The sequence below is a fragment of the Prunus mume genome, linkage group LG6 (assembly GCF_029339155.1).
Source record: "Prunus mume cultivar Tortuosa linkage group LG6, ASM2933915v1, whole genome shotgun sequence".
NCBI classification, from domain to species: Eukaryota; Viridiplantae; Streptophyta; class Magnoliopsida; order Rosales; family Rosaceae; genus Prunus; species Prunus mume.
The window spans coordinates 7,423,399-7,436,762 of NC_142703.1; the positions used below are offsets into that span (position 1 = coordinate 7,423,399).

Genomic DNA, 13,364 nt, shown 5'->3' on the forward strand with positions numbered 1-13,364 from the left:
TATAAGAGATCGAATCGAACTTAGGAGTTAGAATACATAATTGCTTTAATTCAATTGAGTTACAAGGGTCTTGATACGGGATAACAATAAGATCCTACCCTAAATATCTATTCTTTTTCTCTCTTGTGGAATAGATATTTTATGCAATATATGTGATTGCTATTTTGGGGAAGTCACTATGATTGTGACATTTACAATAATTCTACACTGTTTGTGGCTGGCTGTGTCCTATAATTCTGTTTGCAGCACTCGCCCGCCATCCATAATTCTGCCTGCTCCAATCGCATCAACATCAGACCTGCCATTCTTTTGTATCCCTGAGCTGAGCACAGAGTCTTTACATATAAATTATGATTATTATAAATTATAATTAATGAATTTACCAACCTAACCAAATTCCAGGAATAATAACCTTTCTACCAATAGTCTTTACAAGAGCACAGTCCTTGTCTAAAATGGTGAAACCGATTGCAATCTCTGATAACAATTTCCCGATCAAACTCCTTGGAAATCATCTTCATAGCATCATGACAATCACGACATATCCTCAGGTTTTTAACAATTCGAATTGGGGTGCCTGGACTTGTCTTCAAAAAGCAGAAGGCAAGTGCTAGTTTCTCACTATGAAAGGACAAAGCCAACTCCTTTCCTTCCTCATCCAGCTCAAGCAATACCTCACTTGTATTTCCAACAAAACCTCTCAGCTTCAACCTCTTCATGATCTCATCAAGCATCATATATATTTCTCGACTTTCTGGATGAGAATCGTCACCCACGAAAAACTCATGAAGAACACCTCCTACCTCAACCAAGCTACAACCAGGGACCTTTTTTATCTCCCTTTCCTCCATGAGATCTCTCACACGCGTTACTTCGCTCCATCTACCCATCTTTGCATACACATTTGATAAAAGCACATATGCACCGCTATTCGTGGGATCCAAATGAATTAGATTCTTCAGTGCAATCTCACTTGTTTCGATGTCCTTCTGCATCCTAGATCCACTCAGTAGAGCCCCCCAGATAAGTACATCAGGCTCCATTGGCATGGACTGCACCACCTTCAATGCCTCCCTAACAAGACCAGCTCTTCCATAAAGGTCAACGATGCAACCGTAGTGCTGGATTAAAGGCTTAACACCAAACTCCTCGTCCATTCTCCTAAAATACTCCTTACCTTCACCCACCAAACCTCCATGCACACAAGCACAAAGAACACCCACAAATGTCACAGCATTAGGCCTCACACCACACTTTACCATTTCAGAAAACAATTCAAGGCATTCGGTAGCAAGTCCATGCATGGCCAGTCCTGAAATCATTGAACTCCAGGCCATGACATCCTTACTGGGGCCCATATTATCAAAAACCCATTTTGCTTTCTCAATACTTCCACATTTGGCATACATGTCCACCAATGCCGTCCCTAAGATAACATCAATTTCCATCCCAGATTTGTCGATATAAGCATGAACCCATTTGCCATGCTCAAGTGCACCCAATCGCCCACAAGCCAAAAGTACGCTTGACATGGTAAACTCATTAGGCCTCGCACCATCCGCATCCAACATTTGCATTTCACGAAACAGGGCAAGTGCTTCCTTATAACCACCGCACATGACGTACCCCTTTATCATACAACTCCAAGAAATCACATTTCTGTGTGGCATTTTATCGAACACGTCTCTCGCATTGCCAATCAACCCCACTTTCGAATAGGCATTCATAATTGAATTCCAAGACGGTAAATCAGGTTCATAAATCTCATCAAACACTTGGCGGGCCAGCATCAAATTGCCACAAGACGAGTACATATGGATGAGAGATGTTTGGACAAACGGGTCGTGCGTGAATCCAAATAGAAAAACTTGGGCATGGATCTGCTTTCCCGATTGGAGGTAAGGAAGAGAACCGAAAGACTGAAGGAGAAAAGGGAAGGTGCGGTTGTCGGGTACAACTCCGTGTAAGCGCATGCGAAGGAAGACGGAGAGTGGGGAATAGGGGTTTGGGACTGTGGCTTGGACATGGGCTCGGATAAGGGTGTTCCAGACGAAAGACTCAGGGGTGGGATGGGAAAGATGGAGAGTTGGGTGCGTGGAGGATATGAGCTTTGCAGAAGCTCGCATTTGCATTTCCGGTGTTGCATGGCGGGAAGATGTTCAAATCGTTTTAAAGGAGTTGGCATTCCATTGCTTGGACAAGCTTAGAGCTAACTTTTCGACAGACTGACGAGCAAACGATTGCTAATCATTTGGGTATATTATATTGCTGGGCGGCAAATTTTATATTATAATCTGGCTGGCTCCTAGTTACCAAGGACTGACTTTAAATTTTATGCTTTCCCTAATTGTTTGGTCTGGGTTTTTCTCGACCTTTGCTTTTTCTATTTGTTTGGTACACTTCTCTCCTGGGCCTTGTAAGCTCCTCTTGCTTTGAACCAACTTCTTGGTTTACCAAAAACATAAATTTGATTTAGTGCAAATCAAAAAATAGCTTCTCTTTGCATCTCATTTGAACGAACTACAACCGAGGGTAGGTGATATATATAAAAACACCATCAAAAAATTATCAATCCATCATAATCAAATACCTGAATGAAATATGTATTGTACCACCCACATAGACAATGTGATAAAGAGATTCTAAATTTCAGACCGAATACTCAAAAGAAGCTTAATTTCATAGTGGGTATCAATCATGAAACAAGCCAAAATAAAAGTCGATAGATAAGCAGGTGAAAAACAAAAGATTGTCCTCTAGAACTACAAAGCTCAAAGGGTAATGCCACAAAAAAGGAGACTAGGTTTTCAGTCTTCCTCCTCTCCCTCGTTCTCAGCAATGTTGAAGTATCTCAACTCATAAACACCACGGTCCTTGTTGGAAGCAATTACGCGAAGCCAATCCCTCACATTGTGCTTCTTCAAGTACTTCTTGGTCAAGTATTTAAGATACCTGAGAAACAAGTGATATAAAGGTTATACATAAAAGAAAACAGAGCATGATTACTACTCAAAAAGCAACAAAAGAGTACCTATGTCTAACTGAAACCATTACTAATCAAGATATAAGGATTTCAAGCCTTTTATGTTGAACTGAAAGTTATATTCATAGAAATGGAATAATCCAAAATATAATTGCACAGTAAAGCTAAAATTTGAAGTTACAAAGAAAATAAACCATTGAATATTCTGCAAAATGCAACCAACATCAAAGATTCACAACAACAGAAATAAATGAGTCCTGTGCTAGTATACAATCCTTTTATACATATTAAGTGATATGAAACTTATACATAAAGCATGATATAAACAAAAGATAACCAGACTAACATCAGCAATACCATATCCATGGAAATGTAATAATCAAGATACAAGAATTCCACATATTTCACGCTGAGCTGTGATTTATATTCATGGAAATGCAGTAATCAAGAAATTAGTCGTACACCAAAGCTTATAGTTCCATTACAGAACAAAGCAAACATTTGCCACAACAGAAAAACAAAGGCCATTTTAGGGCACAACCAAAAAAAACAAAAAATAATTACATTCTTTTTCATAAAATAAGATTTAAACCACTGGGTTCTAGTTATAATTCAGATCTGCAAAATGGTATTTGCAAATAAATATAATCCAAAGTGTGAGTACCTCTTCGAGAAGTTGGAGTCAGAGGTGACGGTGATCTTGTTCTTCTCACGAGAGACGGTGACGGCGTCACCGAGAGCACCGGCCTTGCCGCCGACCTTGATGCGCTCCTGGAGGAACTTTTCCAGTGAGGCGATGTCCATGATCTTATCCTCCACTGGCTTCGCGCAGTCTATCACAAAGGAAGCCCCCTTCTTCTTCCCCTTCGTCCCAGCTGCCGCCCCACGACTCATCTTCGCTTCTCTCTCCCTCTCTCACTCTCTCTCTCTCTCTCTGCGTCTCTGTGTGAGCTGCGTCTGTTACTGAGATTAGGGTTAGGCTCCCAGTACAATAAAAGGGACTAGGGTTTTGGGTTCGCGGGGTTTTTATTTTATTTTTTTGGTACGGGCCCAAAGGCCCAGCCTAAAATAATACGTATAGGCCTGCCTATCTCAGCCCAGTCCTCTTTAAGAAAAATATGGCGACGGTGTCGTTTCGGCCCTCGTTTCTCTTTCAACGTCTATCGAACGCGGCGCGCATCGGGGACCGGAGGTGAGAGATGGAGGGAGAGCCCTACGACGTCGTCCCGTGCTCTTCCGTCGCCGTCGATTCTATCCTCCGCATCGGAACGGTAATTCAATCCTCTGAAACTGAATAAGACATTGTAATTCTATGTATCTGGAAACTCGTTTTACAGCGCAAATAAATAATTTTGAATCTCATAAATTTCAGGCTGGTGCAATTTGGGGTTTGTGTTCCGCTCCCCACGAGGCTCGTAAACAAGGTAAAGTTCAGAACTTTCCTTCATTTTCACCAAAAATTTGTAGAATTGATTTTGATTTTGTAAGTTTGTTTTTCTTTGCCGGTGATGTAGGCCTAGGAGGGGTAGCTCAGGCCGCTTTTGTGGTATAAATTCTTTCATAGATAAGCAACAAAGTTGTCTAGGGTTCTTACTAAATCTCTTGAGTGATACATTTTGTATTGGTACCGTGAGCAGGCGAGGTCGGCTAGCTCGTGTGGCTTTCAATATGGTAAACTCAGATGTAATATATCCTGATTTTTAGTTTCTGAGAGCTGTATTTGGCTGAATTGACACTTTTAAAATTACAGGACTTGTTGCTGGAATCTGTACTGCTACTCACTGTGGGCTTCAAAGATATCGGGGAAAGAGTGATTGGGTTAGTGAGGCTCTTGTACATCTGGAAAGAAACCCATGTTTAGGAAGTCAATTTGTATATCTTCTACCATTACTTCTTTGATATATAAATCTCTGCTGAAAATTTGCTTTTCATTTTCTTTTCTCCTTATCTTCTACTTGTGAGTTTCAAACATCCTAATACAAAGTACTTGCTGATATTCTAACAAACCAATTTGGAGTCTTGTATAGTAATTTGCCCAACACAATCCAACTTGCATTGCTTAAAAACTTTTGCAATCCAGTTCTATATTGTGACCCGACACACTATTGCTGCTGCACTCACAAATTTGCAGGCAACACCAGAGCCAACCAGCTTGATCTTGGCTTCACTAAGATGCCATTTTATGTTTAGAATTTGGAAAGGTTGTACTTGATAGTTTGTTGATCTACATTGCCCCTAATTTTGTATTTCATTGGGTGTTTAATGAGTCAACTTTGAAAAGCTTGATGGCCTGCTAGAAGATAATGGTTTTTCCCTCTTCTGGCAGGTGAATGGTCTGATTGCTGGTGCTGTGGCAGGGGGAGCCATTGCTGCTATGACACGAAGCTGGACACAGGTGGTTCCTATGGCTTGTCTGGTTTCTGCCTTCAAAGTTGCCACTGACTATGCTAGAACAACTTGAAATACCTCTCGGTGGAAAACTGTGGCAGAGGAAGGTTGTTCTCTTCGCTCCCGACATATTTTACCTATTTTTTCCCCTGCTTAGATCCCTCATCTTATTGAACCATTTCTGTATCACTGTCATTATTTTTGACTAAGCAAAGAAATACGTTCTATTATGTCAGTAGATATAGCGTTTATGGAGCGACCGTTGTATGACAGTTCAATTCTTGTATGATTTTCTTTTCTTTTTCCTTTTTTTGTGTGTAAATAACTAGAGCAGATAACAAGGTTCCCTTTTGTTGCTGATGCTCATTTCAACAGATATTTGACCAAGGATGAAAGCCCTTCATCCTTTGAATTCTGGGTGAAACTAAACCAGGTGAGCATTGTAGGTGATGATACCCTGCTTCTCAGAAACCAGAAAGACAAAAACAAAAATAAAAGTAAAGGAAAGAAGTAGGGGCAAAATTTCTATTTTCGACTAGTCAAATTCAAATGTAGCAAAATCTCCGTTTATTTGTGACTGCATGAAAGTGACAGCATCTACTCTGCATAGGCAGTAGGTTACATACCATCTCAAAACTAAGAAGTGGACAATGACAATGCGTTCGCCCTTGTTGATTGTGTTTAAGTTGACTTCAATAACATTCTTGCTGCAAAAAGTTATATAAATTATAACTTTGGTAGTTAGGAACAAGTGGATGGAGGGTCCTACGCAATAACTGGATGTGTGGGAAACATAAAAAGAGAAAAAAAGAATTAAGAAAACATTGTGGGGGTAAGTGACTATCTTTCTACCTGCTAACCTAAATGCCTTTATTTTCTTAAAACGTGTGTGTCACATTTTGATGGGGAAACGTCTCAGTCTCTGCTTGAATATATAGGAGGTCAAGTATTTAGGTGAAATCTCAAGAATTTGCAATGCTATTTTTGGTGTGGGTTTGTGGGAAATGTCGGTTCAACTTCCAAGTTTTTATGGAAAGATAATCGCAAGATTGAAATGAATTCGGATCTTGAATTGGTTTTCAGTCCAATCGGGTTGTCTAAGTAAAGTCAGTTCATGTACGTTTGTAAGCTGGAACGGGCTAGACAGTAGCAAAATTTGATGAGGCGTGAGCGAGCTATGTTCTTCCCGGTCCATTTAAAATTTGGGTTGGGTTGGAACATTTTGGATCCACTCTTTGAATTCCCGAGGTGAGGGTGTGATTAGTAAGTAAGTTAGAAAATATATTCGCAGGTGAAAAATTAAATAATGTAGCCTTGAAAAGTTGAAATGGTAGATGGATATTAACTTGGTACAGAGCAAGTATATGAAATGACTTTAAAATGTTTGGTGTTTGGTGCTTGGTTGGTGACAAAATAAATAGAGCTATCAAATCACTGAAGATGGTGCCGTATATTGGTGTTACAACCATACATTCCCATTTCATTGTATTCTCTCTTTTTTTCTTTTCTTTCCAATAATTGGTTACGTATCATGTTTATGCAACTCCTGTCTACTTTACTTGGTCATGTCGCACTCTAAATAAACGTCAAAAACGTTCTAATAATCGTGGAAAATATACAAAAAGTTTGTATGATTACATCTTACAATACTATACACGATATGAATATTTATCTTCTTTTTTTTTTGTGTGGCTATGTAAACGATATGACTAATTTGTATTCACATTTTTTTATACAAGTAGTATTTTAATTTAAATTACGGAAATGAGAATTTGAACTCGAATTGCAAAGCAAGGAACACATTTGCTCTAGCCAATTTGACTAGCCTCATGTGTGTATTCACTTTTTATTAGCAAAGATGATGAAGGAAAACAATAGCTTTACAAGTAGGAAAAACTTTGAAATGAACCAGTGGTTCTCTGCTCTTTGACCCCAAAACAAAAAGGTCCTCTATGCGCATGAAGCGCATCACATACTATAACACCCGAAAAGGTATCTATTTACTATATATAACAAGAACCTTTATACACGTTGGGGTGAGGAAAGGAAATACAATCCAGATAAACACCTACTACCACCGTCTCTCTCTCTCTCTCTCTCTCTCATCATCTTTCTTTTTCAGAGCTTCTACTTTCCATTTCCCCATATTTTTTCAGAATCTCTCTCTTTTAAGTTATATAGAACAACATTAATATTCATCACTCATCTCTTTCCCAAGTTATTATTGTGTTTGAGGCATCAACTCACAGATCCAGAGTTAGGATATACTATTCAAACATGGGGTCATCAAGGATCTGATATCTTAGTCGTTTTCTTTTCTTTTGCTCTCTCGTGGTGAACATGGATGGTGAATATCAAGGAGTAAGTATCTTAGTCGTTTTCTTTTCTTCAAGATATATTATATATACCTGTATGTATGTGTTTGGTTGAGTTAGACAATGTTGATATATATATATATATATATGTAGTTTCTTCTCTGATGGGGTGTTGTTCTTTATTTGTTGAATGAGAGAAGGTTTACATAAGGAATTCAAGAGGAGTGCAGCTTTTCACTTGCAGATGGTTGCCTTTTTCCTCTCCAAAAGCCCTCGTTTTCCTTTGCCATGGTACTCTCTCTCTTTCCTTCTCTCTCTCCCCATCTGATGAGATGGGGCATATGTGTAATTAATTGGCGGTATTCATTAATGGTGTTGCAGGGTATGGCATGGAGTGCAGCGGTTTCATGAGAGGTAATAAATTTTCTTAAATGACTCTTCTTCGTTCCTCCTATTCGTTCTTTCAATTATATTTTCTCAACTTTCCATTGCTTCATCTATAAATATATATAAATATATATAAAGGGTAGTAAAAGAAAAATAAGACAGTATTCTTTTATAACTTACAAACCGAAAAGAAATTTCAATATATCAAAAGTGGTTGGTAATAATAGTAATTTACTACACTTGATGATTTGAGGGTGTACAGATACATAGAGATATAGATAGTCATCACGAAAAACAGAGGCGGAAAGAAACTTTTACCCAACTACTTTTCCACTTCTTATTCCCTTTCGAGAAATGCTAGCAACCTTTTCCTTTTCCTTTTCTGCAAATAAAGCAAATCTAGTAGTGGGATATATTGGGAATGCTAATTCATTGAAATTGAAGACACTTTTTTCTGCAGAAAGCATAAAACTTACAAAATTCCTTGTCTTTTATGTTCATACGTTCCTGCTAATATACATGCATGCATATCCAAGGAAACCTCGTCAAATTACGCAAAATCCACTCACAGGGCCACAGAGTGTTTGGCATTTTTTTACTGGATCACTGCTATTTCGCCTCTCAGATAGGCATACTTTTAGGCGGTCGTCTGTTGGGAATTGGGTGCATAAGAATTGGGAGAGGATAGCTACATTGAAAATAAACAAAGCAGATGACTTATCCAGGATAAGTTTAAATCTTTGGCAAACAACCGTATGGCACACCTCAGTCCTCTGTGTCTTTATGCTAAATTTAAATTATATCGCACATAATCAGACAAATACAAATGGATTTTTTAGAGGCTGTTCTAGTCCCGTCCCATTCCATACAATGGATTTTTTTAGAGCCGCGAATGCTGACAAGCTATCATTTGTCCTATCTTTCTGGTTCAATTCTCAATTATTTTGGGTTGGAACTTGCATCGCATCATCTTCAACTACACAAAACACAAAACACATGGCTCTTTTTTGTCACTGCCTCTAATCTCTCTCTAGAATTGAATTGGCTCTTAGAGTCAGTGTCCTTCTCCAATCTATAATTTTTTAAGTAATTAAGACTCATCTAAATAATTGTCCAAATCTTTGACCTCCATTTTTTCTTTTCTTTTTGGATCCTTATAATTCAATTTAGGCCGTGATGATTGATTGGTGATAATAAATGAGCTCTGCAAGATGAAGACTTTCCAAACAATGTATCTCTGCATATTTGAAAATTCTCTTCTTCTTTTTCTGCATGTTTATTTACTCCTTCATCCAGCAATTATCATATGGGGTATTGTTCTTTTTCTTTTTATAAGAAAAAATTATTATTATTTGGGCCATTAACAACAACCCTACATGAAGATTCTATACTGAAAACGGAATTGGGTGGTCAACTGGGTTGGTTTGGTTAGGTTGGCGGACAAATTTTGGGCTGTAGGGTCTTTTGCTGGCGGACCGTGATAATGCCAAAAGGACTGTTGTTGTTGGAAACATTATACTTATCCAGGCAAATACTTAATGCAACTGGCAGACATGATATTGAAGAGGCAAATACCTTTTTGTTACTTTTTAATACGTACATATTGAAGGTTATCTAATGAAGTTATTCTTTGATAAATAAAAAAAATTAGAATGTGGTGTCCGACTGGCGAATGCGGGGTATGCAGTGTTCGGAATTGATTACGAAGGACACGGACGCTCGAGAGGGGCCAGATGTTACATTAAGAAGTTCGAAAACATAGTGAATGATTGCAATGAATTCTTCAAGTCCATTTGTGGTATGTTTAATCCAATCCAATCCTCCCAATTAAAAACTAATCTCAATCTTGGTTCTTGGGTACCCTCTACCCTGTGATTTTAATTGAACTTTGAACTAAAATGGTGTTCCAGCGGAGGAAGAGTACAGGGACAAGTGCAGGTTCTTGTATGGTGAATCCATGGGAGGGGCAGTAGCCCTTCTGCTTCACAAGAAGGAGCCGACTTTTTGGAATGGTGCTGTTCTTGTTGCACCCATGTGTAAGGTGGTAATTTGATTTGCGTGTTAAGTTTTTAATTTGGTTTGTTTGGTGAAGCGTTGGTTTACCAAATCAAAACTGATCGTTTTATACAATCCAATATTGTTAATTAAGATATCAGAGAAGGTCAAACCGCATCCGCTGGTTATCAATGTGTTGACCAGAGTGGAGGAGATTATTCCCAAATGGAAGATAGTGCCTACAAAAGACGTCATTGACTCGGCCTTCAAAGACCCTGTAAAACGCGAAGAGGTGACAAAGACAATTAAATAAACACTAATTTCATTTCTTTTTTTGACATTTTATTTGGTGAAAATTAAGAGAATGAATGGGTTCAAATTTCAGATAAGGAGCAACAAGCTGATCTACCAAGACAAGCCAAGGCTGAAAACAGCGTTGGAAATGCTCAGAACTAGCATGAGCCTTGAACACACTTTGCATGAGGTTGGTTTGTTGCTGCTTCCACTTCCATTTGATTCAACATATATATATATATATATATATATATAATTAGTTACTAACAATTGTAGACTAGCATAGCAGGTGAGGCTACCCTTCTTTGTATTGCATGGGGAGGCAGATACGGTTACAGACCCAGAAGTCAGCAGAGCACTGTATGAGAAAGCCAGCAGCGCAGACAAGACCATCAAATTGTACCCTGGAATGTGGCATGGCCTGACATCAGGAGAGCCCGATGGGAACGTCGAAATTGTCTTTGTAGACATCATAACTTGGCTTGAGAAGCACACCAATGATGACAATTCCGTCATCGTGCAACCTATTCACGCATATAGGAATGCCATTCTCAAGATGAACACCACAGCATCACCACCCCAAACAATAAACAAGCAGCATCAGCAGCAGTCGCCTCGGCCTGTGCGAACACAGTCGCACAGGAGATATTTCTGTGGGTTGAAGGGACGCAGATTGCAGCATCACTCGGCAATGTAGGCCAGCCAATGTTGAATGTGCACGGCAACTGATGTGCATAGTCACTCGTATAAATGAATGCTCTTCAGTTTTCGTCTGGATGAGAAATGTATCGCTATCGCAAAGAGGAGGCAGTGGAATAATAAATCCTTCCTTGCCCTTTATTAATAAACCTCTATTATAATTCAGCTGTCTAATATACTTCATCAATGCAAGGGTCAGATCAAATCAAAGAGATTGGTCTGTCTGGAACTTGAAAGGGAAGGTAATGGTCTAATTGAACTAACAAATCCAATCTAAATCACATTTCACTTGAACAAATCGAATCCGCGGCTTTGTGAGTCACTTGCCATCACAAGTCCCAATGGCAGCAGAGTGGTCTCTGCTACCTCTAAAGATGGTGGCTTGCCTTCCCTGAAAACCTCTGGCTTCCATGTTTTGATGTGCAGTCAATCCTAAGATGGTGAAAAGAGTTTAAATCAACACTGTAAAACAGCAGGAGCATAAAAGATGAAAATATTGCGTTGGAACTGTTATAACAATGTCCTATATTTCTGAATTTTAGTTTTAGGTTTTACTGTAGCTTTTAATATATCTGATTGTGATGTTTGTATTGTTTGCATGTCAACTACTTTGTTTGGACTATCTGAATATAGCTAAATCTAGGGTACAGTTCTTCCCAGGCTTATATGGAACTCTCAACCCAAAGCAATCTGTCAACGTCGACAGCATGGAGAGCGGGCACCAGAAAAGCTAGCTTGTTCAAAAATAAGGCCATCTCTTTCCTTGGTGCTGGTGTGCAAGTGCAAGTATACAATTAATCCAGGGTCTAAAGGCTCTAAGCTCAAAGTCATGGCATTTGCTAATGGGACGGAGAATTAGAGAATTTGGTTTACAGAAATTGTATCGCCGCGCGGCTATATTCTGGCATCCCTAATTTTTTAAAAGCAATCTTATAGCCGGGCGGCTATACTCCTATTTTTTTTCCCCAAACAAATGGTGTAGCTGTCTGGCTATATTCGGTATTTTTCAAATTTAAAGCTATAGTATCGCCGCGCGGCTATACTTAGTGTTTTTAAATTTTCCTATGCCCGGCTAAACTCCCCATTAGTATAGCCGAACGGCTATACCCGGTTTTTAAATGTTTTAAGATATCTTATAGCCGCGCGGCTATACTTCTATACTCCGCATTTTTTAATTTTCCTTGAAACTATAGTAGTCTATACCCGGTTTTTAAAATTTTTTAAGAAATCGTATAGCCATGCGACTATAATCGGTTTTCTCTAAAAGATATAGTATCAATCGGTTTTCTCTAATAGAAACAGTATAGCCGCCGGCTATACTCGGTTTTTATTTTTTAAAGATATAGTATAGCCGCGCGGCTATACTTGACAATTTTCAAATTTTTTTAAAGAAATAGTATAGCCGGGGCTATACCCGGTTTTTCTTATTTTTTTCAAAATAAATACTATACCATGCTGCTATACTCTTTTTTCCTAAATTTGTTAAAAGAAATAGTATAGCCAGGCGGCGATACTCGATTTTTTTTCAAATTTTTTAAGCACTAGTATAGCCTCATGGCTATGCTCGGTTTTTAAAATTTCTTTAAAAGAAATAGTATAGCCAGCGGCGGTACGTGGCATATTTCAAATTTTATTTAAAGAAATAGTATAGCCATGCGACGATACTCAGTTTTTTCAAAAAAAAATTAAAGAAATACTATACTAAGTTTTATCTATTTTTTTTCCAAAGAAATAGTATATCCGCGCGGCTATACTCAGTTTTTTCTAATTTTTTAAAGAGAACTAGTATACGCGACTCGGTATGGTATTTAACCTTCCCTTCTCTAACAAGTAAAATTTGATGTCATTTTCCAATCCTTTTAATTACTGACACGCTTGTAAATGGCTTAGGTAATTATCAAGAAAAGTCACAATGAGGATGCACAATGTGCCTTTGTTGTTGACAATCCTGGAAACTGCATCTAACCAGTCAGATGTAGAGTGCTCATACGGAATCATAGCAATCCTTTACCGGAGGCAGGTCAAGCTTACTTGCCCTAGTGTGAATGTATCACAATGAACGCATCGTCAAGTCTTCAAGGATTTACTTCCTTTTGAGAAAGGAAAAGAAGAAGGTATCACAATGAACATCATTTTTAACGTTCTTTTCAGCATTACAGTTGTACTTGCTTGTGCTATTAAGATTTAATCTCCCTTTTTTTTCACACGTGGTCTTTAGGCTCGCATCTCTGAGTATCTCTCTCAGGTAATCGAATATTCAGAGAAAATTTCAGCTCATAGAAAATGCAGCTTCATATCAGCTG

The 13,364-nt window shown here is 38.6% G+C and overlaps 4 protein-coding genes and 1 long non-coding RNA gene across 10 annotated transcripts; 2 read left to right on the plus strand and 3 right to left on the minus strand.

The window, feature by feature from the left end:
- Nucleotides 1-11: 11 nt before the first annotated feature.
- On the minus strand, nt 12-2,457 carry LOC103333970 (Pentatricopeptide repeat (PPR) superfamily protein). The gene is made up of 2 exons (XM_016795162.2): nt 413-2,457; nt 12-322 (listed from the first exon to the last, which is right to left on the minus strand). The coding sequence occupies exon 1, from the start codon at nt 2,130-2,132 to the stop codon at nt 417-419; it is 1,716 nt and encodes a 571-aa protein (XP_016650648.1). The 5' UTR covers nt 2,133-2,457; the 3' UTR covers nt 12-322; nt 413-416.
- A 108-nt stretch (nt 2,458-2,565) lies between these two features.
- LOC103333967 (large ribosomal subunit protein eL22z-like) lies at nt 2,566-3,982 on the minus strand. The gene is made up of 2 exons (XM_008236877.2): nt 3,648-3,982; nt 2,566-2,952 (listed from the first exon to the last, which is right to left on the minus strand). Exons 1-2 carry the CDS (start codon nt 3,875-3,877, stop codon nt 2,808-2,810), a joined length of 375 nt encoding a protein of 124 aa, XP_008235099.1. The 5' UTR covers nt 3,878-3,982; the 3' UTR covers nt 2,566-2,807.
- Nucleotides 3,983-4,093: 111 nt separating this feature from the next.
- On the plus strand, nt 4,094-5,729 carry ATOEP16-4 (Mitochondrial import inner membrane translocase subunit Tim17/Tim22/Tim23 family protein). Of its 3 annotated transcripts, XM_089054350.1 has the most exons (7): nt 4,094-4,254; nt 4,356-4,407; nt 4,498-4,529; nt 4,621-4,654; nt 4,734-4,801; nt 5,115-5,184; nt 5,310-5,729. In XM_089054350.1, exons 1-7 carry the CDS (start codon nt 4,183-4,185, stop codon nt 5,423-5,425), a joined length of 444 nt encoding a protein of 147 aa, XP_088910476.1. In that variant the 5' UTR covers nt 4,094-4,182; the 3' UTR covers nt 5,426-5,729. The 3 variants fall into 3 exon arrangements, with proteins under 3 accessions (XP_088910476.1, XP_088910475.1, XP_008235098.2); XM_089054349.1 differs by lacking the exon at nt 5,115-5,184 and having other exon boundaries at nt 4,734-4,855; XM_008236876.3 differs by lacking the exon at nt 5,115-5,184 and having other exon boundaries at nt 4,095-4,254.
- Nucleotides 5,730-7,401: 1,672 nt separating this feature from the next.
- On the plus strand, nt 7,402-11,235 carry LOC103333965 (caffeoylshikimate esterase). Of its 4 annotated transcripts, none has more exons than XM_089054346.1 (8): nt 7,402-7,732; nt 7,884-7,977; nt 8,068-8,100; nt 9,725-9,871; nt 9,984-10,114; nt 10,223-10,360; nt 10,454-10,552; nt 10,649-11,235. In XM_089054346.1, exons 1-8 carry the CDS (start codon nt 7,712-7,714, stop codon nt 11,057-11,059), a joined length of 1,074 nt encoding a protein of 357 aa, XP_088910472.1. In that variant the 5' UTR covers nt 7,402-7,711; the 3' UTR covers nt 11,060-11,235. The 4 variants fall into 4 exon arrangements, with proteins under 4 accessions (XP_088910472.1, XP_008235096.2, XP_088910473.1 ...); XM_008236874.3 differs by having other exon boundaries at nt 7,887-7,977; XM_089054347.1 differs by having other exon boundaries at nt 7,405-7,732; nt 10,652-11,235.
- Nucleotides 8,215-8,962, minus strand: LOC107881491 (uncharacterized). The gene is made up of 2 exons (XR_001678173.2): nt 8,550-8,962; nt 8,215-8,455 (listed from the first exon to the last, which is right to left on the minus strand). It is a non-coding gene; the product is annotated as an uncharacterized LOC107881491 (long non-coding RNA).
- Nucleotides 11,236-13,364: the final 2,129 nt, after the last annotated feature.